The sequence below is a fragment of the Ixodes scapularis genome, unplaced genomic scaffold, assembly GCF_016920785.2.
Source record: "Ixodes scapularis isolate PalLabHiFi unplaced genomic scaffold, ASM1692078v2 PGA_scaffold7__128_contigs__length_106722199, whole genome shotgun sequence".
In the NCBI taxonomy this organism is placed as follows: domain Eukaryota; kingdom Metazoa; phylum Arthropoda; class Arachnida; order Ixodida; family Ixodidae; genus Ixodes; species Ixodes scapularis.
The window spans coordinates 39,089,953-39,116,833 of NW_024609882.1; the positions used below are offsets into that span (position 1 = coordinate 39,089,953).

The window sequence follows — 26,881 nt, forward strand, 5'->3', positions numbered from 1 at the left end:
AGCACCCCAAATGAGAGTGGGAGGGTCCAAACCGGCCATTTGGCGAAGGCGTAAGCTCGACGCGACGCGAACTTACGTAACGACCAACGTTACTCAGTTGGGGAAACTGTCATAGGAGCAGGCTTTTAAGAACTTGCTGCCACCCGTACTTGAGCGCCGAGCTTGATACGATCGCAGTGCCACCATTTCGGGCGCAGCGGCAGGTCTGAGAAGTAGACCTACCGGAAAGGACCAACTAAACAACTTCTGTGTCTGACTGACCGCCAAGGGGCGGCGCTGCAATCAAATCTCGCTCGCAGTGGCTCGCTCCCGGTGGAGCAGAAATTCCGAGCTTCAAGGGCGTGTTTTCCCGACGAAGTTCTAGAAACGCTGGTTCCGACCAACGCTAGATTGAACCCAGGGACCTGGGTCCAAACCCCACCCCCAGCCCGTTTTCATCGGGATAAACATCGTACCGGCGTGCGGTCGCGTCCCGCTATCTGCATGCGCGCCAGACTCCAGGCTAGCAGTGGTAAAGCACTGGCCAAAGTTCTCACCTACAACGGACGTACCGACGGGCACGGGGGCTGACCAAGTTCCCACGGTGGAAACAAACAGCACAATGAACGGCCAACCACGACGGCGCAACACATTTGCTCGACGGGTTCTTTAGACAAGCGCATTCATAACACAGGACACAGACACGGCTGCGATTGCATCATCTCGTAATGTCTCGGCGACGGAACGACGCCTTGTCTGCTAATGCTATCGAGAACCATATTCAACTCTTATCTAAAACAGACAGCGCATAACGTGTACACAAGGGGACACGAACACACCGCAGCGATGTGCGTGTCCGCAACCTCTTAGTCCGCGTGTCTTTGCATGCGCTTCGTTTTTAACGGAGTTTTCGTAGATTGTTTCCCCTGTTCCGCAGCGTTCTCCGCAACCCGCCACGAGACCTGAGAATCTGCAAGCAAGGCTAGCGCCGCGCAAGCGCAGTAGTGGCGTCTTCGTTCCGAAGCGCGTAGCGGAGCTGGGAAAACCGTCTACAAAAACTCATTCACGGGCTCTTCACACACTTGCGTTGGGTCCGACCGATTGCGAGTGTTGCTATGGCAACAACTGGATCGGCTCCAACAAAACGGGATAAAAACCGGCTTTGTTGGAACCGACGCAGCTGTCTGCATGGCAACCCTCGCACTCTGTTCGACTCAACGCAAATGTGTGAATCGCCCTTAAAGCGCCGCTCACACATTTGCAGCCGAGTAGGGCCGAGAGAACGACACTTAATGGTCCACCAACCAAACCGATCGTCAACACTTGTCAACCTGTTATCCAAGGCAACGCAGTTCTATCCGCAGCAATTAGATATTAAAAAAAAAAAATGTAAAAGGCGGCAAGAGCATTCGCCGGACGATAAACGACGCAAAGTTCTCCAAGCCCCATTCATCTCGTGCGACAAGGAACATAAAAAAAGACAAAGATGCGACGGAACGTCGAGAGATTTACGACCAAAACATGCACGGGAACGACACGAGAACAGGGCCGTTCTTCAACAAGCCGTTGTACGGAGTCTACAGCGAAGAGGGGAGAAGCGAGGCTTCGAGGAAAAAGCAGACGGAACACGACCAGTGGCAGAAACCAGCCTGGCATGAAAAACACACGGGGACACAGAAAGGGGGAACCAAGTCAGAAAAGGGGACATAAATGATTTTACCGTTTACGATGCCACGAACATATTGGGGCCGCTATAACGTGAATGGCGAAAAACCGGTCTCCGACCGCGTAACCGAAGGCACAACGAAGAAAAAGAAAACTGCCGACAGGAAGAGTCAAGGCTGCTTTCCGCCCAAGTGAATGGGAGACAGGCACGCAGTACCGGCGGTAACGCGTTATATGTAACAAAATTACCATCCACGCAAATCCAGTTTTTTTTTTTTTATTGTTTGCTGAAATATAGGAGGCTTATCGGAGTTCATTCTTGTTAGATTCCCAATCTTCTGAAATTTCTGTGCTTATTTTATTTGCTTTTCCTATTAAAAGAATGAATGAATTCTAGGTGCCACGACTCGATCGCTTTCGCGAAGGAAGTTCACAAGCTAAAAAGGCAAACCCTTTGCGTCAGTAGTTTCAGATTTCAAAGCAAACTGAAGTGGCATCTCATCAGGTCCACTGACCCTGTGCTCTTGTGAAGTTTGTAAAACGGTCTTGCTTTTTAGCTTCTCCTCGGATAAAACTGAATTGACAAAAAATATTCCGTAACAGCGTTTTCCACATTTTTTTACTCGTACAACACCACGGAACCCTAGTTATAACTCAACGTTTTAATGTTACTGCTTCCCATGACATGTTAAGCAATTCGCTACATTTCGTTCCAAGGGTTTCCACAAGTTAAACGAAACGTTCACCCAAACAAGAGCCCTTGAAACCATCTCATACATCTTTGAAGCGCGGAAAATTGGAGTGATAAAGACTAACATAAATTGTAGCCGATCTTCCTTCCCCAACAGAAAGTAACCACGAAGTAAAGCGCGTTACTTTTGATCGGTAAATGTAACCCGTGACTGTTATCTTGAGGTATTCGTAAGGCGGTGGTAGGTAGCAACGTATTTACCTTATATCGGTAACGCTGAACACAACGGAGAACACGACTCCGCTTTACCTCACGGTGGACCGCAACAAGACGCCACGAACCATCGACGCCAATTACCCAACGCCGAGTAAGTGTCACGTGACCTGGGAGAGGGGCCGCAGCGACTCGCAGGGGCCATGTAGTCACACCACTGGACTGGCTAGGATGGGCTCGTGGCGTCCACTGCACTCGATCATAGGGTGAAACAGACTAGGAAGGTCCAAGGACGTCCAAGGTCTCCACAGCCACGAAAAGGCCAGCCCAAGCTTCGTTGCCGATCACGACGAAGGCAGATTTAAAGTAATCGTCCAAGTGCCAAGCCCGCCGTGTCCAATGCGACGCGGGGTGGTCCGCGAAGCGCGAAGGCGAGAGGGAGGAAAGACGTGATCGACGTGGGTTTAAGATGAACAGGTCGGGCAGGAAGCCTCGGTAGGTTACTCGCTTTTAGTGTTTTTTGTTTTGTTTTGTTTCTCGAGGAGAACCGAATGTTTACCCGCGTTCAACCTATCACGCTCGTGAATGGAGCGTTGCGTCGCGTCGGAGAGCAACACGTCTAGAACGGAGAATGACGTCAGGAGTTATAAACTGTGATGCCCTAAATTGTGGAAAAGCAAATATACCAAAAACCGAGGCAACGTTCGCGCCATTACATCGCTTTGCAAAACCGAACCTCGTTCAAACAAAAAATAAAAGTTCACAAATTAACCTCTTTTTATTTTTGTAAGACAGGATAATAAAGGCAGGGCGCCTCTTTCGCAGGTCCGACTTTCAGCACACGCTCGCCGACTTCAGACGTTCATTACCTGAGCGTGCAAACTCGAAGCCCACGAAACGCCGAAGCGTTATCGAAGCCAGGAAAGTCGCGCTGGACAACTGAACCTCACCCCTGCCGCGCTCAGCTTGTCAACGGCTATGGTTGTAGCCACCATAATATGGCCAAGAGAATTTATAGAAGCAGATTCAGATCCGTGGTTTGAGGACGAGCATTCGAGAAATGATCAAACGAAACACGGTCCCTCCCTTCTGAGGTTCACCGAAAGCTAAGCTTCCGTTTCGAAATTCACCCACCCCACCGTACACTCACGACCCCGACAACAGACCAAAAAGAAAAAGTGGGGAGGAACCAGTGTACTCGACACGTCCGAGAATCGCTCGATTAAATCGAAGGAGAGTCGTTCCCAGGCGACTCGTAATGCTCAGAGATCATCAATCCTAGTCTGAACGTCCCCCATCAACTTCTTTTTTCATAACAGATGTAGGAGCGGATGACGCAGAAGCTGTGACAAACATCTAACGAAAAATAAAACAAAAACAAGTAAAAAAAGACGCACGCAAGATAAATGACTTCATCTACCCCTCAGTCAGATGAGACACGATCCACGTGCTTGATATCAGTTCTGGCGTCTCGCCTCGGATGCGCTCTCCTTCCGGCCTCCGCCACTCCTCGCATGAATCGGCCGCGTCGCGACCCGGCAAAGAAACAGAAGCCCCGAAATGAACACAAACGACATCCCTTCGCAGAACCCCGAGGGGGTGGTGAGAGAAGAATGGGTGGATGGGCGAACACAGCCGGCGAACCCTTCGAAACAGACTGCGACTTGCGCCACCCAGATAATTTTTGTAATCTTGTAGCCGACAATGCATTGGGGAAGAGACCCAACCGCCGCGCTCCTAGCGGCTAAGTCGAGAACTAGACCCATGGGGACCACGAGAACATAAATTATCTATCGTGTTTCTCTAGCAGCGTTCAGCTGATGTAGCCGAACGTTGCGCGAGAGATCGGCAGATGCTCGAGTGCGAGCCGTAAACAACCACGTGAGCACGCGTTGTGGCCTAACAATGACGCAGTGCTCCTGCCAAACCAGTCTCCCGCGTTCGATCGAAGTAGATGACATAAAGGACCGAGTTCAGAGGTCGTTGGGTAAACACCGAAGCTCCATGGAAAGCTGGACACTGGATCTCATCGCAAATACAATGACCAGGGGCAACCACACTGGGCGCCGCAATAAGCGCCACTGGTGGTCATAAAAAGCGAAACTGGGGCGGTTACTGCCGCCGAACGACAGCTTCACGAGTCTTGTGTCACTGTTCTGTTAGGAGTTCGCCAATGACTTCGTCGCAGGAAAAACGATCCCTCCCGACTTCACCGGATCCCTTCATCAATAATTCTTTTTTCTTTTTTTTTTTTTAACCTCGTTGTATACAGATGTTGCTACACTCAATTGCGCCCAGGAGACTGCCTCCTTTAACCCGACTAATAGATCTTCGCCCGAACATGACACGATATCCCTTGGCAACGCGACGAATTTCACCATCGCTTCACCGGAGCTATAGTATAACGAAATGGGCGAAAGACGCGCGACTACGCAACGAAAAAGACATCAGAGGCTCGCGGGAGGGGGAGGGGGGGGGGGGGGGGGGGGGGGGGGCTTTTTCCGAGCTTTTCCGGGGCTTTTAGTTTGCGCCACGGCAAAATGCAACGAACGGGAAAAAACGTGGATCGATGAAAGCGCTGTTGCGAAACGTAGAAGACGGCGCACACACCAGGAATAAAATTAAAAAAAAAAAAAATCGTAAATAAAATAAAGGGTATCACAAAAAGCCCAGGGAAAGATGCGAACAATGAAGGAAGAGGCAGGAAGCTAGGAGAGATTCCCATAAAAACAAAATACTTGCACACCAAAAAAGAGAAAGGGAGACCCACCGGGAAACAAAGGGAGAAGGACGAAAAACGGGGGAGGCACTGAAAAGGGGACACTTCGTTTTCCGTAAGTTGATAACAGGAGACCAAGATAGAGAAAAATCGAAAACGAAGACGCAAGTGAAAGACGGCAGAAAAGCGAGCAACAAGTTCGCGAATACAATGGTGAAGTTGTCCTTACGGACACTACACAAATTAGAGGAATGGCGGGGGGTATCTAATGGAAAAGCGGGCAAATCGAGTTTGATTAGACGGGCGGGAGGGAGAAGTCAAATTATTCGCGCACGCCACTGAATAGAAGGGGAGAGAGAATCAGATTAGGAACTGCATCATGCGTTGGTGCTTTGAGACGTACGGACAAACGAAGTGAGGATTGTTTGCCGGATCTGGCGGTTTCATTTTCAAACAGCTATATGAGAGGAGACGCCACAGGACATGTTCAAATCAGATTAGGAATTGTCGTCCAATTCAATGTTTCTCGGACGAGTTGGCGGCGGATAGTTGGGCACGACTCGTGGAAACTTGGGAATAATGGACGCAACGCTCACTTCACAGGACATTCATTCCGTTGAATGTGCTCGTTATATGAGCAATTCCGTTACGAAGGGAGTGAAATGCACAAGAGCTTACTCTTATATACGAGAAATCGCTGGCTCAGTCCATCCAGCGAAGTGAACGGAACACGTGCCCCAATGTCGCTGTTCTAATTCAGAAGGTTACGTGACAATCGGACGGCATTAGATTGACGGCCCGTACTGCTGCGGCGTATCGAGAGGTCCACTGACAGTTGCGCTTGCCTGCACATGTCTGTAATATCCCGAGAGACAGCATATCTAAAATCAAGAGGAAGTCCGATGAAAACACGGAGTGCGCCGACTTTCGGTGCACAATCAAGAAAAGTTGAAAATGCGATGTTTAGATCACGTGTTCCTTCCAAGCTGGTCATGGTGGCGCGTGGCAACGGAGCAGAGATGACTCACCGTACCTCCCATTCAGCAACGTTCGGTTATATCCCGCGAGCTAGCCGCACTTACACCGAGGCCACAATTGATCCCAACACTACTATTACTAGGAATGGACCATCTATCGGTGTTCACGGTGTACCTCGGTCCCGAGTTTCGTTCCCCTTTTCGTTCTTTCGCCATGCCACCAAGTTTCTAATGAATACAAATGGGTTATTTCTTTTTAAGAACGCCACATGCATGCATGAAGGGAAATGCAGACTCGAAGGCACCCCACTCTTTGGCCGACGAAGCAAAACGTAGCGAGGCGTCGAAGCGCCATTCGGCGGCACAAACACGATTTCCCCAATTTACATAAGAAAACCGTATTCCATAGCCAAGCGCGCCGCCGCCGAACACAGTTCGAACCCACGGGCTGAGGCTTCGAGCCCCATCCACAACGGCCGCGGCCGACGGAAATTGCAAATCCCGTGTTTAGCCTACGGGGGTGCAGTACGCTTCCTGACGTTATTCCCTTTTCCTGGTCGTGCAACCGTAACCTTCGTGGCTAGTTCACGCGGCGGCAGTGGGCCCACGCATCTCAGTCACGCGCGCGCGTTACGAGGTGCCATCCGGTTCGGTGGCGGTGCCCGTGAAGGCAACCGTGAAATTCGCTCGCACCTGCTTGTTGGCGCAGAAGCGAATTAGTGGGCCCCTCTTACAAGGTTGGCGTTCAAGCTGTCTAGGATAGACGGAAAAGTGTCCGCTGCTTGCCTGCCGTACACTGAAAGTTAACGAAGTCTAACTATTGGGCTTGTCTAACCCTCTGCATCGAGCAAACTTTCTCTAGTGAAGAGTATAGACGCTTTATGTACATTGACATAACTGAACACTTCTTTCCGGGAAATACTTCCAGGAGATCGATCAGTTCCTCCCAGATCATTTAGACCTCATTGGACAGACTTTGGCACGACGCACGGCCACGTTCCGTTCTCGCTGATTACTGTACAGAAGGGCATCTCTGGCTCGTGTGGCAAGTTTGCTTAGACGGCGAGAAGTTATTCAGACCCCCAATGGGCGCCTGGCCAAAAGTCGTATAGGGGGGTTTTACGTGTCAAAACAACGAAGGGCACCTGGCACGCCCCAGTGGAGGACTGGGCAATAATTTCGACCACCTGGGGGTCCTTCGACGTGCAAACGAAATCTCGGTTTCACGGAGTCTTCTCTTAAAAAAAAGAAAAAACCTTCGTGAGATTACGCGCAATGGGCGCCGTGCCTCCGCAGTACTTTAGCGAAATTCTGCCACTTCAATTCCACCGATATAGATCGACTGTGGAGTCTTGAACGTTCAGCACGCAGTAGTGGCACACGACCGAACGCCGGTATACGATGTTCCTCCATACCAAAACGGGCAGGAGTGGGGGCCCAGGAACTCCGAGTTCCGCAGCAAGAGATTTCGCTTCAGATGCTCCAAGCTACGGCGTGCTAATACAATGGGCCGCCGAGCCTGAGACAGCCAACACACGTGTGCAAGAAACAAACAAAAAAGGTCCTCTTGTGGGATTTCTTAGATATCCGTTCGTAAATTGCTAGTCGGCACGGAGGATCACGGGATACAATCATTTAAACGATGTTGCCACCATCGAGAGTAAATGCCGTACTTCCGTCAAAAAGCGATAGCAAGCCAATGCCGAGGCGAAATGTCGCTCGTTTCCGTCGATGCCACGACCGAAGACATCTCGTGTCCGCGACACTTTCAGACGGAGCCAAAAAGGCGCAATATCCGGCGGGCGTATGACAAGCAGACTCGAAAAGGTTCAGCGAGAATTGTTTAAAAAGATATAGGCATCCGAGAGTCGATACGACGGCAATCACGTACTCGAGACACGACAGAGGTGATCCAGCAAGGTGCAACTACAGCTTTTCTGGAGCAATGCTAGTATAGTACACCATCACCCGTCCGAATTGTGGAGGTTCATCAACGAAAGACGTCTGGCAGGAGTTATTTTAGACACCCAGGGGATGTTTACACCAAAAGCGGGCCAAATGCAATGTTCCACCCACTTAGTTTGTCAAATCGAGGTTGGAACACACGCGCGAAAAAACTAACGGAGAAACGCACATAGTAAGAAACATGCAAAAAAAAAAAAAAAAGTCGTTCCGAGTCATTTTTCGAAAACGAGGCTTTCGATCTCTCCTCGATGAAGACCCACGACCGGTTCGCTTCTCAGAAAATGGTGTGGAAGTATTTTCTCGTGTACTAAATGTCGTGCGACGATTGTTGGTCTTTCGCTCATCTGTTTGAGCCTTTACCTTCACATCACTGTTTTTCTACCAGTTCGCTCGGTTATATAATCCTGAGGTCGGCGCCATTATATGAACCAAGCATCTGGTTCACTGGTCACTCCTACGAAAGGGTTGTTCCGGCACTGATCTATTTAGGTACACGAGAATACAGGTCACTTTCCAGGTAATGCCATTCACGCGCGGGTGGGCGTAGAGTAAAATAGGCCTCGCAACAGATGGCCCACCATAAATGGATGACGCAAATAACAATGGAACCTGGATGCCGGATCGGGCCGGCCCCATATAGACAGACCCATTTCCAAAGTTGGTGGACACTAGAATCCCTGCACTGTGGCACCGGGCAGAGAAAAACACGCATAAACACGGAACGTCACGGCGTTTTGTCAGATTCCGGGGTACATGCAGACAATTGCAGGTGATTAACTTACTCGCAATTACTTTTGGAACAATTTGGCAATAATGTGATTACTTCTATTGAGTAGTCATTGCAAGAAGTTCGATTACTTTCCGAAGCCATAGAACCGCTTGTAACCGCCCCCGTAATGACACGAAGTTTCGGAAGTAATTGGAGAAGTACACATTACTTTTTTGAAGTAACAGTCAGTTACTTTCCTACTAAAGTAAATCGAATCAAATAACTCTTAAGCAAGAATAATTGCAACGAATTAGTATTTTCGAGTGCCGCGTACGAGACTGGACAAAGCCACGAGCGCAGCGAAGTTGCAGTTTCGGCACTGTTTCATTAGCTGATCGGTTACTAGCCTTGGCTATGCTCCGACACGCTTGTAATGACCTTTCATATCGCCATCTCGCGTAATGAAAGGCACATTCAGTGGCGTCGTTATGGGCAACGGTTCCGACCTTCCAACAAGCTGCACGCGACTTTCGAAAAGCATGCGGTAAACTGGCAGCTTAAAAAAAACACTGAGAGCGGCGAGTCCCGGTGCCTTTTATCACCACTCCACTGCTAAGATAGTAATTTGAAGACTAACAACATCGCCGATAGCGCACCTAAAAAAGCAAAGCCTATGGCAGGTCGTGAAAGTGGCTCAAGCAGTCGTTTCCTCAAACCGCGTCTAGAAACAAACATAATAAAAATAAAACAACCGGCACAATACGAATGTGGTATCACGATATCTTCACGAAGGAAGTATCCTAACAGGTTGACGACAAAAAGCTCTCCTGACAACGTACACGATCGAAGTGGAGGCAGGATCTTCGATAAGGAGGTACCCTAAAAGCTTAGGCGTCACATAGCGCCGTCCTGCGCACTGACAAAAAAAGAAAAAGCACATTAAACCTCTTCCTGGGTGCCTATAATTACGTCATCAATGTGACGTCGGCATCTCGAATGCATGTCCGCGTTGGATGGCGCAAGGGCCGTCACCAACACTCGAGCCGGCGGGGAATATACCTTCACATGGGAGGATCATTTTACGACGAGTAGAAGGAATTTTCTGCAGCGGAACGCAGGACGGAGATACGGTTTAAATTTCTCCTGTCGTCAAAGTGGAGTGTGGCGTCCAGTGGAGGAGAGAGCACTATCAGAATGACTCGAAGCCGTGCAGCAACCGATTAAACGAGCGCACGCATTTGGGCGCGCGCTTGGTCGAAATTGCGAGCTGATCCGCGGTTTCTTTGCTGGAGGAATGAATTTGTCTTGAAGGCCACCTTTCCCATGATCCAGAGGCAGAGTCCGCAAAAACGATTCCCCATTAATATAAAAATGAGGTAACTATAGTACGTTGCAACTCAAGAAGGTAGGGCGAGGGTAAGACTGAGCGGGGAGAAGGAAGCAGAAGGAACGCCGGAGGAGAGGGGGAAACCTCTCCTCAGCGTTTTGAGTTGCAACGGACTACAGCTTTAAAAGCATCAAATATGCGTAGACTAATACGAAAACTCAAAATCTGAATCAGATTAAAAAATATATATATAAAAGTTTGAATTGAACATTTGTGCCCGAATCATATCCCAGAATATCAGAAATAACAATCACGCCCAGTCTTCTTGCCATTAAAATTGCGACACGCCCATTCAGAGATTGTCCGAGAAAAAAGGGGCGTTTTGCGATGATTGGTCCTGTTTTTAACAGGAAAACAAATTAAGGCATGATGGCTTTTTCTTTTTTTGCGATGATAGAGGAAAAGGTGGTATTGCGACGATTTCGTCACGTTTTTAATAAAGGGCCACGCACAATTGCAATTTTTGGCTCTCTAGGACGTTTAGGGCGTGCAGGTGAAGTTTGCGCCATGTAAAGGCGAGCTCAAAAAGCACTCTAGTGCCCCTCTAAGAGTTATCAATGTCTACTTAAGGAAACTGAACTGGGTGCTGAACACGAAATTGCTCTCACATTTCTTTCGTCGTGAAAGCTGAAAGATTGGCTAGGCAAGAAAGAAAAAAAAAAAAATTAGCTTCACATTTCAGCTCAAGGGACTGACTACAGGTTAATCATTTGCCAATTGTAACTTTCTGTGTGTTCATTACCCTCCAAGAATGGCATGTTTTGCAACTCCACCAGAGGTTTCATCAACAGCTGGAAACGTTCTTTATTTGGAAAACACATGCGCCTCATTCATAGTGATCAGGGAGTACCAAAAAGCAAGGAGGAAGCACCAGGCATCGGCCGTCTTGAAATCAAATGGGATTACATTAAAGTATCGTTCAGCAAAGATAAATAAGAAAGCCCGTTTATTTAAAAAAAAGCTTAATGTTACAAGCGATGGGCGCAATTCTTTCGCCTTTTAACGCTCTAGCACAATTTCCTGGAAAGTTAACCAATAAATTAATAGAGCAAACAAAAGGAAATAATTTGGGAGAACTTCCTAGAAGCGAAACACGGACCCAACGTTCTCCGAACCAGCCCTGGGTGCGACGAGATAGTTGGAAGCGGTGACTCAACTTTTAACGATCGTCCGGAGGGCTTCCCAGGAATGCTTCGATAAAAATGAAGAAAAAGACTGCCTTATGGTTGCGTAAACTACAGCACAGTACGCAAGAACTGCCAACCAACAATGTTGCATCATTCACAGCAAAGAATTACATAATTATGCCAATATCTTGACAGATACCAGACGATTCAAAAGCACTACTTGAAGCCCTAGTCGGGATTAACTACTCGCTTAGCTCTCGTGAACCAATAAAAACTGACAAAGTCGGACGCCTGTATGAAAGTCTACGCGAGGGGAAGATAGAACCACGCACGTGGCAGACTAACCCCTTACAACAACGATTTGGGCCATCACAGCTCTATAATCCGTTCTGGGATGTCACAATGGAGTGGAAAAGTAAAGCTATCGAAGAGCGTGCTACGAAACAGGAGTCTCGTAACCACAGGTCCATGCAGACGCTTCTATTTTGAGAAAGGAAAGCACCCTGATGCATATAGACACAACAGTAGAGTGCGCTCAGTGTAAAACATCACGTAAGAAAGCACCATGTATGGGCGAGTGGAATGAGCGTAGTTGAACCACCCACCACACCCTACTCGACTAGGAAATGCGAGCGCAAACCTGTGGGTGCAAACTATCTTGTTCCGGCAGATTATTTCTTTTTACCAAGTTACATGTTTAAAAGACCAGGAGCAAAAAGGAGGTAGTACCGCCGTTCTTAAGAACACGTCTGCCGACTTAAAAAACCGCGGCAACGGAAACCACCCACCGAGCAAGCATTCATACACCACATGAATGAGAGCATTCCCTGAGAAACGGGCACAGACAAACGCACGCCAGGCACACCAAAATCGATACAAACGCGAGTGCTAGGCCTAGCCGCGGCGTCCGCTGTCAAAACGGCAAAACGAAAGTGGCCCACACAGCGTGGGACTGACTTTACGTGGGACTGGTAACCAACACCGAAAAAGCATCTACGCTTGGAGGGGGAGGGGTTATCCAACACCGGCAGACAAAAGCGAGTTTTGTACAAGGGATGGTTTTCTTTGGAGGGGAAACCAACGACGGGCCGACCAAGTTAGACTTGAAAAGTCGTGCGTCGTGCCTTTTGTGGGGTGCAAGTTTAAAGAGAAAAATAAAATAGCACCGAGAAGAAAGCAGGAGCGTTTCCGGCAAAGGACCAACCCCTAACCCCCCGAGTTTGCGCTTAAACCGCTGAACAATCGTCGGCACTCCCCTCGTCGCCACTGCCGTCGTCGTGGTTCTAGAGGGTGTCAAACTCGCACAGTAACCAAGAAAGCTGCAAGAAAACAACCACTCGAAGAGCCTTCCTTATCTACCGAAATGCGCCGAGAGGTGACGGGCCTTTTTAGCCGCTCCGGCGATAACGCGTCCACCAAACTTTTCGTCGCAGCGAAAGCCAGACAACGCGCACCCGAACAAAAACAAGCAAAAACGTTTGGAAAAAAACGAAGAACAAAATGCACTCGTAGAAAATTGAACACTGTTTCGCGGCGCGGGTTTCACGCGATTCAGGAGCTACGCTGACCGGAATACAGAAAGACTTCGTCTCCAAAACGCGGCGTATAAAAAGCGAAGCGAACGAAAACAAAACTTGGGGGCAAGTTTTTCTTAAAAGCAGGCTACGCCTGGGTCACTAACCTTCGAGAGGCATTAGAGAAGCGGGCCTTCGTAGTAGTACGGTCAACGCAGCTGTTGCTCGCAGCGAGTACTATCCGCGGTTTCGAAGGAGTGTCGAGCGTGCGTTCGCGGGTACAACGCCGGCACGTCGCGAAGAACCAACAGAACTTGTCAAAGGACGGGGCAAAGCGAAGGGAACAGTACCTTTTCCGCAGAGAGTAGTACTCCATTCACGGCGAACAAGAGTAGGAGCGTCGCCTTCCACATTCCTCCCGGTAGGCGTAGGGGGTAATCCGTGTAAGCAACTGGCCCGGGATACCAAAAAAAGTTTCGTCCCTAGTGCGGCCGGCTACGAAAGGACGAGGGTTCGCTAGGAATCGTGTATCCACCCCCACCGGTCGCCTCCGAGCATAAACAACACAGCACACGGGCACAACCAGCCAACAACTACTCGATCACCATTGCCGCTTCTTGATATTTCAACCGCGCCACTAGAAGAGAGGCCTAGCCGCCTAGCGGATATTTACCCACAGAAGAGACGCCAGAGACGCCTCGGCTTTGGCTTGGGTGAAAAAAAAAAAAAGATGCGCTTCGCGTAGTTTTTTTTTCCCCCGAGATTTCCCTAGCAAACGCCTTGCGCCATCTCTTGGAAGCGCGCGGAGTTATTGTTGATTCCAGCGTTGCCAGCTGGGAAGTATAGACGGGGCTGTGCTTGGTGCGAAAGCGGTTCTCGTTCTCGAGGCTGTTTCTTTTCGCTTTGGGTTGCCGTAGTCGAGGTTATCGTCGCTATTTGAGGAATGGTTAACCGTGAAAAGCGGAAGCGATCTTTGCATAAATCGAAGGAGGCATGGAATAGATGCATTCCCGCACGGTCTGCCAGTAATGTTTGAATAGAGAAAAAAAACAGATCTGTGTCTGCTTTTTTGTGTCCGATTTTTTCGAACACGTGCTAAACCGTAACCAGTGAAGCCAGGATAAATTAAAACACGGACACGTGAGAACGTTCTACTACAAGATTGCAGTAACAGATGTTAATCTAAAGATCACAGCCCTCGCTAGTAGGCGAGAGAGATGTAAAAAGAGAAGATATCAGTGAAACGTCGTCTAACACATCACTTAGTCTGATGGCAAGAATGTGGTGAAAAGCGATCAAAAGTGTAAGCCCAAACTGCTCTGAGATCACGCCTCAGTAGTCCGGCTGGGGGAACCAGACGTGCCAGTTTTTATTTATTTGTTAGTTGATTAACATTTAATAAAACATGAACCAATACGGCATTCTAAGGGGGAGTGGCACATAGAAGTAGTAAAAACGCAATTAAAATTAGAAGCAGGTATTGTCTATTCTAATTATCGCCTTCTGCGGTCTTCCATTTTTGTCTACTGGGCTTTGGGAAGCACTCTGATCATGCGCAGGGGAATTTTACACGTAGCACATGCCTCCGTAGTCCAGTGACACAGCAGTTTTTGCCTTAATAAGTACTAAAAAAGGTGCGTAAGAAAACAAAAACAAAAACAAAAACAAAACAATGAAACTTCAACCTATTGAAAAGCCAGTCCCCTAACAATCAATATTACACATAAAATGTAAAAGACACAAAAAAAAACATGATAACAAATGAGAAGAGATGGTCGGTATCGTACTGTCGCCCTTACATCAAATCAGTTGGCTATTTCGTGCAAAACAAATTAAAATAAATTAAACTGTTTCATTGGAAAAAATCTGGCGGGAAGGCGGTTCCAGTCATTAGAAATACGCAGGAAGAAGGAATTAAACAAAACATTATTTTGGGTTGCATGAGATTACGTCTGCTTTATGATAGTGATCCAATCTTGACAACTCATATGAAGGCGAAGTGAGCAATGCATCGCGTAAAGTGGTGTGCTAACTAGTTTGTGCGTCGCGCACATCCTTGAGCTCTTGCGCCGAGGCGCTGAATATAACCAACCCCAAATTGATTTCATCGTGGGCACACTGGCAGTGGCAGGTCGTTAATAGTTTATGAAGTACATAAAACGGTCTGAGTTGTTTTGAAACACTTTAACTTGGTTTACAAGGATTTTCACGCTGGAGTTCATATTAAAGAAACATAACCTAGCTGCGATGTAAAGCACCGCGTGTTTGTAAAAGTTTAATTTAATAAAGGCAGGAGCTGAGTAAAGGTACGTTTTAAGTACATAGCGCGCGATTAGCTTCGTTAGTAATGAAAGCAAATTTAATTTTCCAGCTAATTGTAGAATAATTACGAAGGCCTATAAATTCCCAAATGCTTCGAGTTCCGAAGGATTCGAATGGGGAGGCCATCAAGATGATATGATGATAGATCAATAGATTAAGAAGGGGAGGGTAGACATGAATTTGCGCTTTCTTTATATATTTGCAGTATACTGCAAGCCATTATTGTGGCCCCAGCAGGAGCGGGTGTAATGCTTATAAGACAGAATAAAATACCGTAGACTATAAAAGGCAAAAAATAAAAAAAGAGGTAAAGGTAAGCGGGTGAAAAATATTCAAAATATATATAAAACGAGATAAACGCATTGTCAACATGTAGCATCAGATCTCACGTATTTCAACATGAACATACAGTGTTGGTGTCAGTCTTTTGGGCAGGTGCGTCATTGTCGATGCTTATTTCTCGTAAAAAAAGGAAAGACACTCGGTCGTCTCAGAACAAATGGATCAAAGATGGCGCGCAGTTAGGCAGGTTTTTGATACGAACAAGAAAGAAGCTGAGGCTCAAGGACAGTGCCTTTGGGTTGCGCCGCATATGACGGGATAACTGGAGAGTTGACATCGACAGCAATTACAAAAAAGTAACTAAGTACTGTCGTGAGCAAAAGTCTGGATAACACGGGAGCGCCGACCGAATTGCATCGCCGCGCTCCCTGACGGCGCGGCGCCTGGTGCCGAGACCCGCGGAATGCGCACGCGCGTCCTTTCTTATCTGCTGGCCCACTCGTTCGCTCGCTTCAACGCGATGCGCTCCTGAGCGATTAAATGGGCGCTAGGTGCCGCCCCGGGAGCCAAGATTCCGAGAGCCTTGCTCACCGCTCTGGATGAACTCGCGTGCTCCGCGGCACGCGCCGTTCGCGCATATCTTTCCCGCTACTCGGCGACGCGTTAACACTGTCCCTTATGTTGATGCAGCCGCAATGAATTGTAGAACTTGTATTCGCGTACTCGAGGCAGCCTTGGGCTTCCTTCGGAGTGATCATGCACGCGCGGTAAAGTGATGAATGACGAGCAAGAAGAAAATGCCTAATAAGAAAGAAATATTTATTCAACCCCCCTCCCAAGAAAAAACAAGAAACAAAACGGAAGGAAAAAGAGGCGCTGGTACAGTTTGGGTCGCTTGTAATTTTTATATTGTTGATAGTGTCAGAGAAAATCGAAAAAGCATCAGCTTCCTGCAAAATGTTGCAATTCTGCTGTGTAATCGCAAAGCAGAAATGGAAATATTTCCCCCTCTGCAGCCGTGCGCGGCGGCCATGACGGTGACGCGGGGATCGCTGCAGCTCAACGCCTCACGAAGAACCGTAGAGAGAGAAAGAGTAAACATCCTTGAGGAGAGCGCGCAAAAACCAGTGCATCCTCACGTCGACGTCACTGAGCACGTCATTTAGAGAGTTTAGGGGTGCCGGAAACTTGAATCTTTGCTATTGTATAAACTTATAATTAGAGCACACAGACAAAATCACTTTTCTCTTCTTTACTTTAGAAGTGTCGGAGAACAACTCCTATAATTATTTGGCTAATGTCCGGAAATCGTTGCATAGCCGCTTTATTTTATGACTTCCGGTACAAGCCATCACAGCTGATGTCAAACTGAACATTTTAAGTTCACTTCGCGAACAACCATGCTGAGAATATGTGGCCAGTACCATGTTTTTTTGTTTTGTTTTTTCTCGTTGTTTTCTTGACTTCTTGACCCTTTACAACGCGTGCATAAGAAATTGAGCAGCAGCTGTTCGCATTATAGCCGCGGCAAATATAGGGGGAAGCGTAAAAATATTGAATGGAGGGAAGCGACAGTTTTAACGCGTCGCCGAGTGGCGGGGAAGATATTCGCGAACGGCGCGTGCCGCGGAGCACGCGAGCTCGTCCAGAGCGGTGAGCGAGGCTCTCGGAATTTTGGATCCCGGGGCGGCACCTAGCGCTTATTTAATCGCTCAGGAACGCATCGCGTTGAAGCGAGCGTACGAGTGGGCCAGCAGATAAGAAAGGACGCGCGTGCGCATTGCGCGGGTCTCGGCACCAGGCGCCGCGCCGTCAGGGAGCGCGGCGATGCAATTTGGTCGGCGCTCCCGTGTTATCCAGACTTTTGCTCACGACAGTACCTTTATTTTCTACTCGTTCAAATGGAAACTAAGTAAGGTTCTCGTTCCATGTCTACAAAGAAACGTCCTACTCCACTCTAAGAGCAGTGCGTTCCTTTTGAGTCCTACTCCTGTCGCTGGTTTTTGAGTCACAGTAACTGGTGGGCGACGTTGATGAGCTAGAAATTATAGGCGCGGTTCTAAACGCGAAAAAAAATTACTGAAGAGCAAACCAAACAGATTTCGTTGCCTTTTTATAGTGCTGTAGCTTGAAACGAACAATTGTTTTAAAATGTTTGATGGAATTGAATCTCTTCACGTTTGTTATTTTGGCATCTTTGCGTCAGAAAATAGGTACAGCCCAAGTTTTGATCAGCAGAAGGTTGGTGTTGAACACGCTCTTCCGAAATGAGGAAAATAAGTAGCGTTAGTCGTTTCATGGTCACAACGTTATATAACATACCTTACTCGCTCCCAGGGCTTAAACTCTGGGGGGTCTCAGGTGGTCTCGGACCCCCCACTGATTTTAAAGGATGGTCTGAGACGCTCCTCCACTGCCCCAACATTAGTGAAATCAAAATGCAATATTGCAATAAAATAGCTTGTTTTCAGGGATGTGACATTTGGGGATTAGCAATTTGAGGGTTGCAGGTACAGCGGGGATAGAGTCAGCAGTGCGGTTTATGTGCACGCATCTAGTACATCTCGTCAGACCCTCCCCCCCTCCCCCCCCTCCCCCCCCCCCCCCCCCCCCCCCCCACACACACACACATTCTTGTAGGGACCCACCTCAACTTACGGGAGACTTTAATCGCTGCTTGCTCCTGTTCTCGAAAAGGTGCAAATTTCTTACTATGCCCCCCCCCCCCTCTCCCCTACCCCCCTTTTCCTCTTCAAACTAACAGATTATACGCAACGCGATTCTTGTAACACCTTCTAATTTTTAGCTCCCTTCTTGCTCCTATAGACTCTTGGAAAGAGGGAGCATTAATATCTATCTATAAGATGTAATGGCACTTTCAGCTCCTTAGATCTAACAAAAGAACCCAGAGTTTATATGCTATAATACTGACATTAATCAAATCACGAAATCATGGATGTAATAATTCACGTACGTTTCGTTTTGGGCAACTGGAGTCAGTGAAAGTTTTCAGAAAAATGAATTGAATGACTAAGTGAATACGAATAATACTGGGTGTTCGGGTACAGACGCACATTCAATGAATAATAGTATTGAGGTGGAACAGAGTATTCGCATTTTTTCGCGCGTGGTATTGACGATTTTGTCAGATCCTCAAAACAACCTCCCGCTTCTTATGCAGCAACCTTATTCTGATTATACCTTATCTTTCAAAAAGCCATGCACATGGTGATCAAAATAATGTAAAAAAACCCATCGCTTTCCCTTTCTTAAAAAAAATCACTGCGACAGCAGTGTATGAAAATAAGCGTGGATGACACAAACCTACACACCGTTTATTATTGGCAAGAATAAAACAACAAAACACAGCATAAAAATGAGCTACCGTATAATGCGAAGAGATCTGCTAATTAGAACGGAAAGATATCGAAGTTCACGACGAAGCTTTATTCGACCTTAATCAGATCTTCCAAGGTTCTTGCAATGTCATACCATACCAAAAAAAAAAAAAAAAGTAGACAGTCATCTCCCTCATTCTCTCCCCCACCCCCTTAACTTGCGGGAAAACCAATAGCCCCCTCAGGTAACGCGTCGTATACCGTTCCTTCAAAGTCTCCAACGAGAACGTCAGCAATACCAAACCACGCGCCATTGTCGGCTTGCCAAACTAACGGGCGCCTGCCAAGACGCGTCGATCGTCGACTGTCACTCCAGTGGGCTGCGCTAAAGGATCAATTGTTTTTGTCGCAGGTGAACGAAGTTGAATGACGGCTGCACGTCGTTTAGTCCCTTGAGACCTTCTCAAGACCGGTGACATCATGGGTTATGTAACCAGAGAGGAGAGGCGTCTAAGGGCCCGTGACGCACAATAATTAAGTAGAGCAAAGACCCTTGCAAACCTCTGTCTTATAGAATCGGTAGCCTTTTGTGTAACGCGGGGGACCATTGACTTTTACCTGTAGTATATGCGAAGCGCAAGTTCGTCTGCTTCTTGCACAGGGGCTTTGATGATGTCAGAACGCCAAGCTCTTATTGGCTAATAGAAAAAAAAATAGGGGGTAGAGGTCAAGGCATCTAGCGCTGAGGTCTACCCACTGTCCTTTCAATCACAGCCAATAAGAGCTCGGCGTCGTTCTGACGTCATCGCAACTCCTGCGCATGAAGCAGACGACTTGCTCTCCGCATGGTTGGTGGCAGGTTAAGAATACAGTAGTGTCCGCCTCCAGCGCGAGCAGGAGTTTATCCAGGATTGCCAATGGGGGAGGGGGGGGGGGGGGGGGGGGGGGGTTCTTTGCCATTGGTTTGAGACGAGCGCGTTCTGAAAGCACTGGATTCTTAGCTGGATTCTTTTACTGGATTCTGGATTCTTCTTTCGAATTCCGAATTCTTTTATTACAGAGTACTAGGAATACGGGGTAGTGTTGGGACTTTAGCGGCTCGGGTGAGGCGCATGGTATAGAACGTGACATGTCCCGACACCGGCGCCTCGCTATAGCAAGGTGCGCGTGCACCATGATGGATAGCGATGGGGTATACACCGGACGCCATATTTGAGTGTGCTGCACAGAGCGCATGTTCAGAACCAGGGCTGAGAGGAGATACTCCAAAAAGTATTCGGGAATGACGGCTGCACGTTGTTTAGTCCCTTGAGACCTTGAGATGTGTTTTAAGGCTGCGGTCCCACGGCAGCCATCTTGAACAAGGCGTTAGTTCAACCAATAGATGGCGACACGCACCCGTGGGGTGGCCGAAACATTGGTTCACAGTGGGATGGCTCGAGCACCATCACGTTCCCCTCATGGCCTTGATCGCGCCGCTGCCAGCTGTGCTCAGCTAGCTCAAGTAGCGTGGCCCAGCAAACGGATGTATGCGAGAATGTCAGGCTGGGTATAAATTGTTCTCTGATATAGGGAGATGCGGTTCGGCGGTTGTAACGGGCTTTCGCAATAAATCTTACCAAGAAGGAATCAAATGTTGATTGACGTGTCAATGTTCTGTCAATCAAAATTTCCTCTGCAGGAATGCACGCTCAGTAGACTCAATCTTCCAAGACACCAGTGGAAGCGGACGTCAAGTAAACTGCTTCGCGATTTACGGCACTTATCTCACCATTTTAATGACGACTAAAATAACGTCACGAAATATTGTGTTTCACGGGGTCCGGAAGATGTTGTAAAGGTTGTTACATTATAGGGGGTTCCCAGAAAACAAACGCCGTTGCAATATTTTCGGAAGTACCGACACACATAATGTTGTAACTACAGCTTAGGAGGAATATGATGAAAACCATCAGAAGAAATAGGAAGACGTTAATTTGCAATGATGACGCTATGAATGAACGGCGTTTAGCGACGGCAAGTTATGAGCGTTCGGGTATTTATAAGTTCACGTGATTGCTAACTATGGACATGCGTTTTTGTCGGGAGATGCTGTTGCGGTGATGACCTGATATCGGACGACTCGTGGCAGACGAACAAGCAAGTTTCTTCTCAGCGAATGGTAAGTGTCCAGTGTCAAGCACAACACGTGGCTACCGACGTTGCCGACGTTTCGAACACTTACCCCTTTCGACAAAAGTCCTGGCACTTAGGCTAACTTTTTGGAAAGACTCGAAGTCTTCCTTGAGTCCATCGCCATTATGAACAGTAACTGAAAACGATCCACTATTCAATCGGTGGGTGGCGAAACGTATCCGCATCTGCGGAGTCATGGGCGATGCGTACTCTAAGTGGCTGGAAGTTTACACGATGCCTGCCACGACGCCCAAACACGTCATTGTCGTTCTGCGGTCTCTTTTACTTACTTTTGCCCTACCGAAAATACTTTTCTCTGATAATGCGCCAAATGTTGCTTCAAACAAAATAAACAAGTTTTTGAAGAAGAAAAAAACCGGCATCAGGCATCACATTAGTGCACCATACCATCCTGCAACTAACGGGCATGCAGAACAGTTAGTGTGCGAAACAAAAAAAAAAAAAAAAAAGCCCTTTTGAAGCTTACGGAAGAAGCAGTTCAGTGAAGAATCGCCAGGTTGTTGTTCCAGCAGCACACGACAGTCTCATCTTACACGGTAAAAACACCCGCCGAAGCAATATTCGGCGGACGAAGAGCCACACCCCTCGATCTCATGACACTATGGCTTACGAACGAAGATCGAGCGATTCCCAGATCGGGAGTAATTGCAGTTTATTCGGTCGGACAACTCGTCTACGTATGGAATTTCAGCGGAAGTCGGGCCTTCCATGTAAAACTTGAGTAGAAAAGGCTCTTGTTGGTTGACCAGAAGGTGTCATCTCTCTGAATACGTTGGATATCAACGCCCTAGAGTGTAAATATAACTAAATCACAAAACTCTCTTTGTGTGTTGTGTAACTGCCCTTGTATTTGATAGTAGAAGCTATGGTGGTGATTTAGACCTTTCACACCAGGCTCCTTTTTCTTATTTTTCGCCTCATACTCCTTTGCGGTTTAAGTATGCTTCAAGAATCTTTTGGAACGGGGGAACTTTACGTCAATGAGGCCATTTGTTCGAAGTAATCAATCAGGAAACGCTGCTAGAAATCCGTCCCTCGTATTAACGAATAAGCCGCACTTCTGCACAGTGCAGTTTTCCTGTTCCACGTACAGTTGTAAAGCAGCATCCTCAGTGATTCTACCATATTCTGTTGCGGGTGAAGAAAGTCTTTGGGTACACGATACTTGAAACAAGTCTGGCACTGTACGTTGTGGTTCGACACCCACTAATGTCGTCGTCCATATAGAGCCTCATCATTTAATCATTACCTCGTCAACTCATATTGATCTTCATCAACAGCAAGTACAATAGGCTATCGCCATATTACAATCCAAGAATTGAAAAATTGAGTCATTCAGCCCTTCAACAAGTTTATTATTTATATAATGTTATTACGTTACATTACCTCGAGACGATCGACGTCCATCCTCGATCTGCAAATACTTATACCTGTATATAAATTAGACGCACAAGGGGGGGGGGGGGGGGGGGGGGGGTCGGTGGCCGAGTGCAGGGTCCAGCGCACACCAGCTCGGAGCACTTGGAGCGAAAGCTCGCGCTGCAGAAGCCACCCCGCCCCTGCCCGTTTCGATCTGGAAGAGCATCGTACCGGCGTGCGGTCGTGTATCACTACTGCGTGGTGCACGTTAAAGACCCCAGGTTTGCGGTTGTACCGCACTGGCTAAATTGCTCATCTACAGCTGACAGTCAGACGCCCACTAAGGTGGACTAACTTCCGGCTGTATAAACATACACACAACAATTTGCAATTAGACGCATAATAACAATGAGCACAGCGTGCCGCCTCTTTTCTTTGGATGCCTTCTTTTAAACCAGCGTAAGCTCGCGCGTTCCCTCTTTTGAGACGGTTAGAACGGTCGCACATAAAACCCGCGTTTCTCCTACCCGGCCGCTTCCTCCTCTCATTATGAGTAGTTGATTATAACTAAATCAGCTATAATAATGGTGTATTATTCATATTTGCTTTCAGTTTCAGTCAGGGAAAAGGAGTTTTGCGGGAACTAGAGCAAATAAATTAGCTGCGCTTAGAGTATCGGCACTCTCTTCCCCGAGAATGTTTTGAACGCCACCATTATGTTGCTTGTGCAGAGCAGGCGCAACTGCCGATCGTCATGATTCAAAAGTGCGACATCCTCAGCATTAAATTCGGTGTTAGGAAGCTCATGTAATGTTGCTTTGCTTTGTCGCACACTGTTTAAAGTAGAGGACGGAAAAGCGTTTCTTGTGATTTCAGATAGAGCTTCAAATAACCGGCAACCATGATTTTAAGCCACAATATGGCCAAGTGTCGCTACTCTGACGCGTAGCTTATTTAATGACACTATTCATGCTCTTGTTCAAGAGGCTTGTAATACCTGGAGGGGCCATGACGTAAGCCCCGTGGATTCCACAAGCCACTACTTTTTGACACCTGCCTCTTCCTCATTGTTCCCGCTTGTGCCAGTAAATTAGCTACGGTTCAGAGTAACGACACTTGGCCATATTGTGGCTTAAAATCATGGTTGCCAATTACCTGAAGCTTTATCTGAAATCACAGGAAACGCTTTTCCGTCCCCCACAAATGTTTAAACAACCCGCGATAGAGCATTGCAATATTGCATCAGCTTCCTAGCACCGCATCTAATGCTGAGGAAGTCGTACTTTTGGATCATGACGATCGGCAGTTGCGTTTGCTCTGAACAAGACCCAAAATGGCGGCGCCCAGAACAATTTTGAGGAACGGAGTGCCGATACTTTAAAGCTCATTTAGTGACTCTAGGCATGAAGTGAACTCGGGTTTATTATTTTCCTTCTCGTCTATTGTTTATTGATTTCAATCATATCGAATATTGAACACCTTATATCACGCTACGCGTGTGTAATTATTTGTCTTAGATTTATTAACCTGAACCAGAACTTAAAACATTCATTTATCGATAGTAAATCTTCCAATATATTTTTTAAATGTGAAGGTAAAAAGACACGGGGATTGATGATGATACAGACGCCAACGCCGCCCTCGGAAAATTTTCGAACACTGGAAATCAGCAGTTTGTCTGTCATCCGCCAGGTAGCGCAACAAAACACCCAAACAGTTTTAATTGCTTTTAAAATTAGCTAAGCTATACACCTATTAAGAAACCAAAGCAAGATCATTGTGAACATTTAATACATCGCAATGTATGTCTATTCCAAGCAATAAATGTTATTAGATGTCAATAAATCTGTTTGATGTCCAAAAAGATATGCTTCAAAAACAGGTAAGTTTGAAGTGCTCCTGGAGCGTTATGGCTTTGAAAATGAAAAAAAAAAAGCCATCGTCCACCTCTTGGGCAACCATTGTAGCTCTAAATGCTATAACAGATTTTATCATAGTTTAATTATTTCCTCAGCGGCATTTGAAGTACCATGACTCAAAGCACAAAAAAGGGCTACGCTTGATATAAAATATCTAAACAAAAAAATTTTACAGAACATTAATTTTTTTTTTGCATATTACCAATTATAAGCACTACACCTGAAGCTAATTTCATTGCCCTAGCGCTTGTGAATAAAAACATATTTGTGCTGAAAAATGTCAATTTTAGGGCAATATTTGGAGGGATGAAAAAAACAAAGTAGTGCAAATACGAAAAAAGTGTATCGTTACCTTCTGCTCCGACATCATCTTAACAAAACTGCTATATTGGAACCGTGCTATCTTTAATTGATCGTTCATAAAACATGAACTAGCGGAGCAATGAGGGTCCGCGTCATCATATTCGCAACGCTACAAACGCGCATGAACAGTAAAAACCAACACATACATAATATCAAATGAAAGAGGATTGCATTACCTTTCGAATGACATCAATCCCACAAAACAGCATTTATAAGGAGATGAGTAATGACCTGCCAAAAAGTACCTAAACTACCACATTCAGTGGGACCGTGGCCTTAAGGCCCAAAATACAGATACTGAGATGCAGTCTTTTATGCAACGAGGAATCCCTGAGATACTTCTGCAAAACCCGCGGAAAAGTATTCCGGAATACAGATGCAGATGCTTATAAAAATGCTTTTGCTCCCGAAAGGTGCTAACTGGGGAGGGTGTAGTTCGTGGCGAATACGAATGGTAATGTATGTATATGCTACTATTTTGTGACACTTTATGCTGTTCCCCTTACCTCGAACTCTTTATTTATCATTAACGCCGCCAAAGAAAACATGTCACACACGGTGAACCAAATAGTTACAGAACAGTAAAGACTGCGTGCCATGCTTGACAAAAGGCGTCTCCCCGAAATGAACCCTGTTTTGCCGTGCAGGCGCATCTCAAGCTGTGGTATTATAACCTTCTAAGTCACCCATATATAGTGTGGGGAGATTGGACAACAGGACCGTACATTTCCTTTACCTCAAAGGGAGACTGACAGGGTATTTTTGCTCGCCAAGGTTTTTAGTTGCACGTGACATATGAGAGCCCAACTACCAAGAAGAGAATTTGCGGCTCGAAATTAGGTTTCTTTCCGCCCGAAAACCGCCGATCGAGAACTGGCCGGTTTGAGTCGCGCTCACTTTCTTCTCCGTGGTCACGGGCCGTTTTCTGAGGTTTCGACGCGACCACCAAATTTCATCGAAGTCGTGGGTCATGGAAGGCACACAGTCAATATTAATCATAGAAATAAAATATGAAACCCATTTTTGTGGCTTCCAAAAAGCTGCAAATACGTTGATTGAAAAAAAAAAAAAAGGTAGCACAGACAACCGGAAGCATCCTGGGCGTTCACTGCAGAATTTTCAACATGGCGTTGTTTCGCGTATCGTGGGACTAGCGCAGTGGTTCTCAACCATTGATGTTTCGCGGACCCCTTGTGAATCGGCGGAGATGATGGAGGACTCCGTTCGTGGTGAATGGAAGGGAAAGTATAAATAATTATGATAGTTATTTAATAAATTAAAATATCTAAGGGATAATGTGAAGTAGACTTCTCTTATTGACATATACACGAGAAAACTAACCCGAAACTTTTAACGTTTCTTCTCAATCTCAGAAAAGACAAGTTTTATTTCCGGGCTTGACTGATGAGGCTGGGCTTCACGGACCCCTAGAGTGCCTTTGCGGACCCCAAAGGGTCCGTGGACCCCCATTTGAAAACCACTGGACTAGCGGATGGCAGCGGACGACGGGCGTTGGACCTCTACTTCAGAACTGTCGTTCACAGTACCGGCGAACTCTGTCTTCCTTCGAAAGAGAAATTTTGGACCGATCAAAATAACTCATATTCATCCCGTACGACACGCCCGACCAGCAAGCCGATTGCACGACGACGTCTCCGAGCCGTCGTCCCTTCTCGTGGCTGAAGACATCGCTCGCTCAAACGTCAAGCACGAAGAGCGGTACTTCGAGTTGAATATGCACCCGTACGGTTTCTTTACGAGGTGCGAATGTAGCCTATGCGTGGTGCTGCCCGACTTCAAGCCGGGAGTGCATGTGTTGAAGGGAAATCGGCAGCGAACTTCCGACATACAGTCGAACTGCTGCATTGCTACACATGAAAAAGTTCCTTCAGTAGCTCAGTGGAAAGACGTCCGCTTCACACGCCCTGTGGGGCGATCCCTGGTGTAAGTGTCCCTTTTTTTCTTTTCTTTTTTTTTGTCAAGCGTTTTGCGATGTTTACATTTCTTTTTTTTACAATTATCACTGAAACAAAAAAGGTTGTGGACGATACGTTGTTGAACTAAATGGTATGGGATTCCATTTTTGACACCTGCTTACTCAATTTAGTCACTTTCCAGAAAATGCAAGGAGCATATGAATCGGGTAGCGTCCGCTT

At 47.0% G+C, this 26,881-nt stretch overlaps 1 protein-coding gene across 1 annotated transcript in view; it reads right to left on the reverse strand.

Moving 5' to 3' along the window:
• The window catches only part of LOC115330595 (syndecan), a 93,770-nt gene extending 80,096 nt beyond the window's left edge, over positions 1-13,674 (reverse strand). The window contains exon 1 of the mRNA XM_029992473.3: positions 13,297-13,674. Coding sequence (XP_029848333.1) covers positions 13,297-13,359 — 63 coding nt within the window. The 5' untranslated portion in view covers positions 13,360-13,674. The remainder of the gene's footprint in view (positions 1-13,296) is intronic.
• Between the last annotated feature and the right edge of the window lie 13,207 nt (positions 13,675-26,881).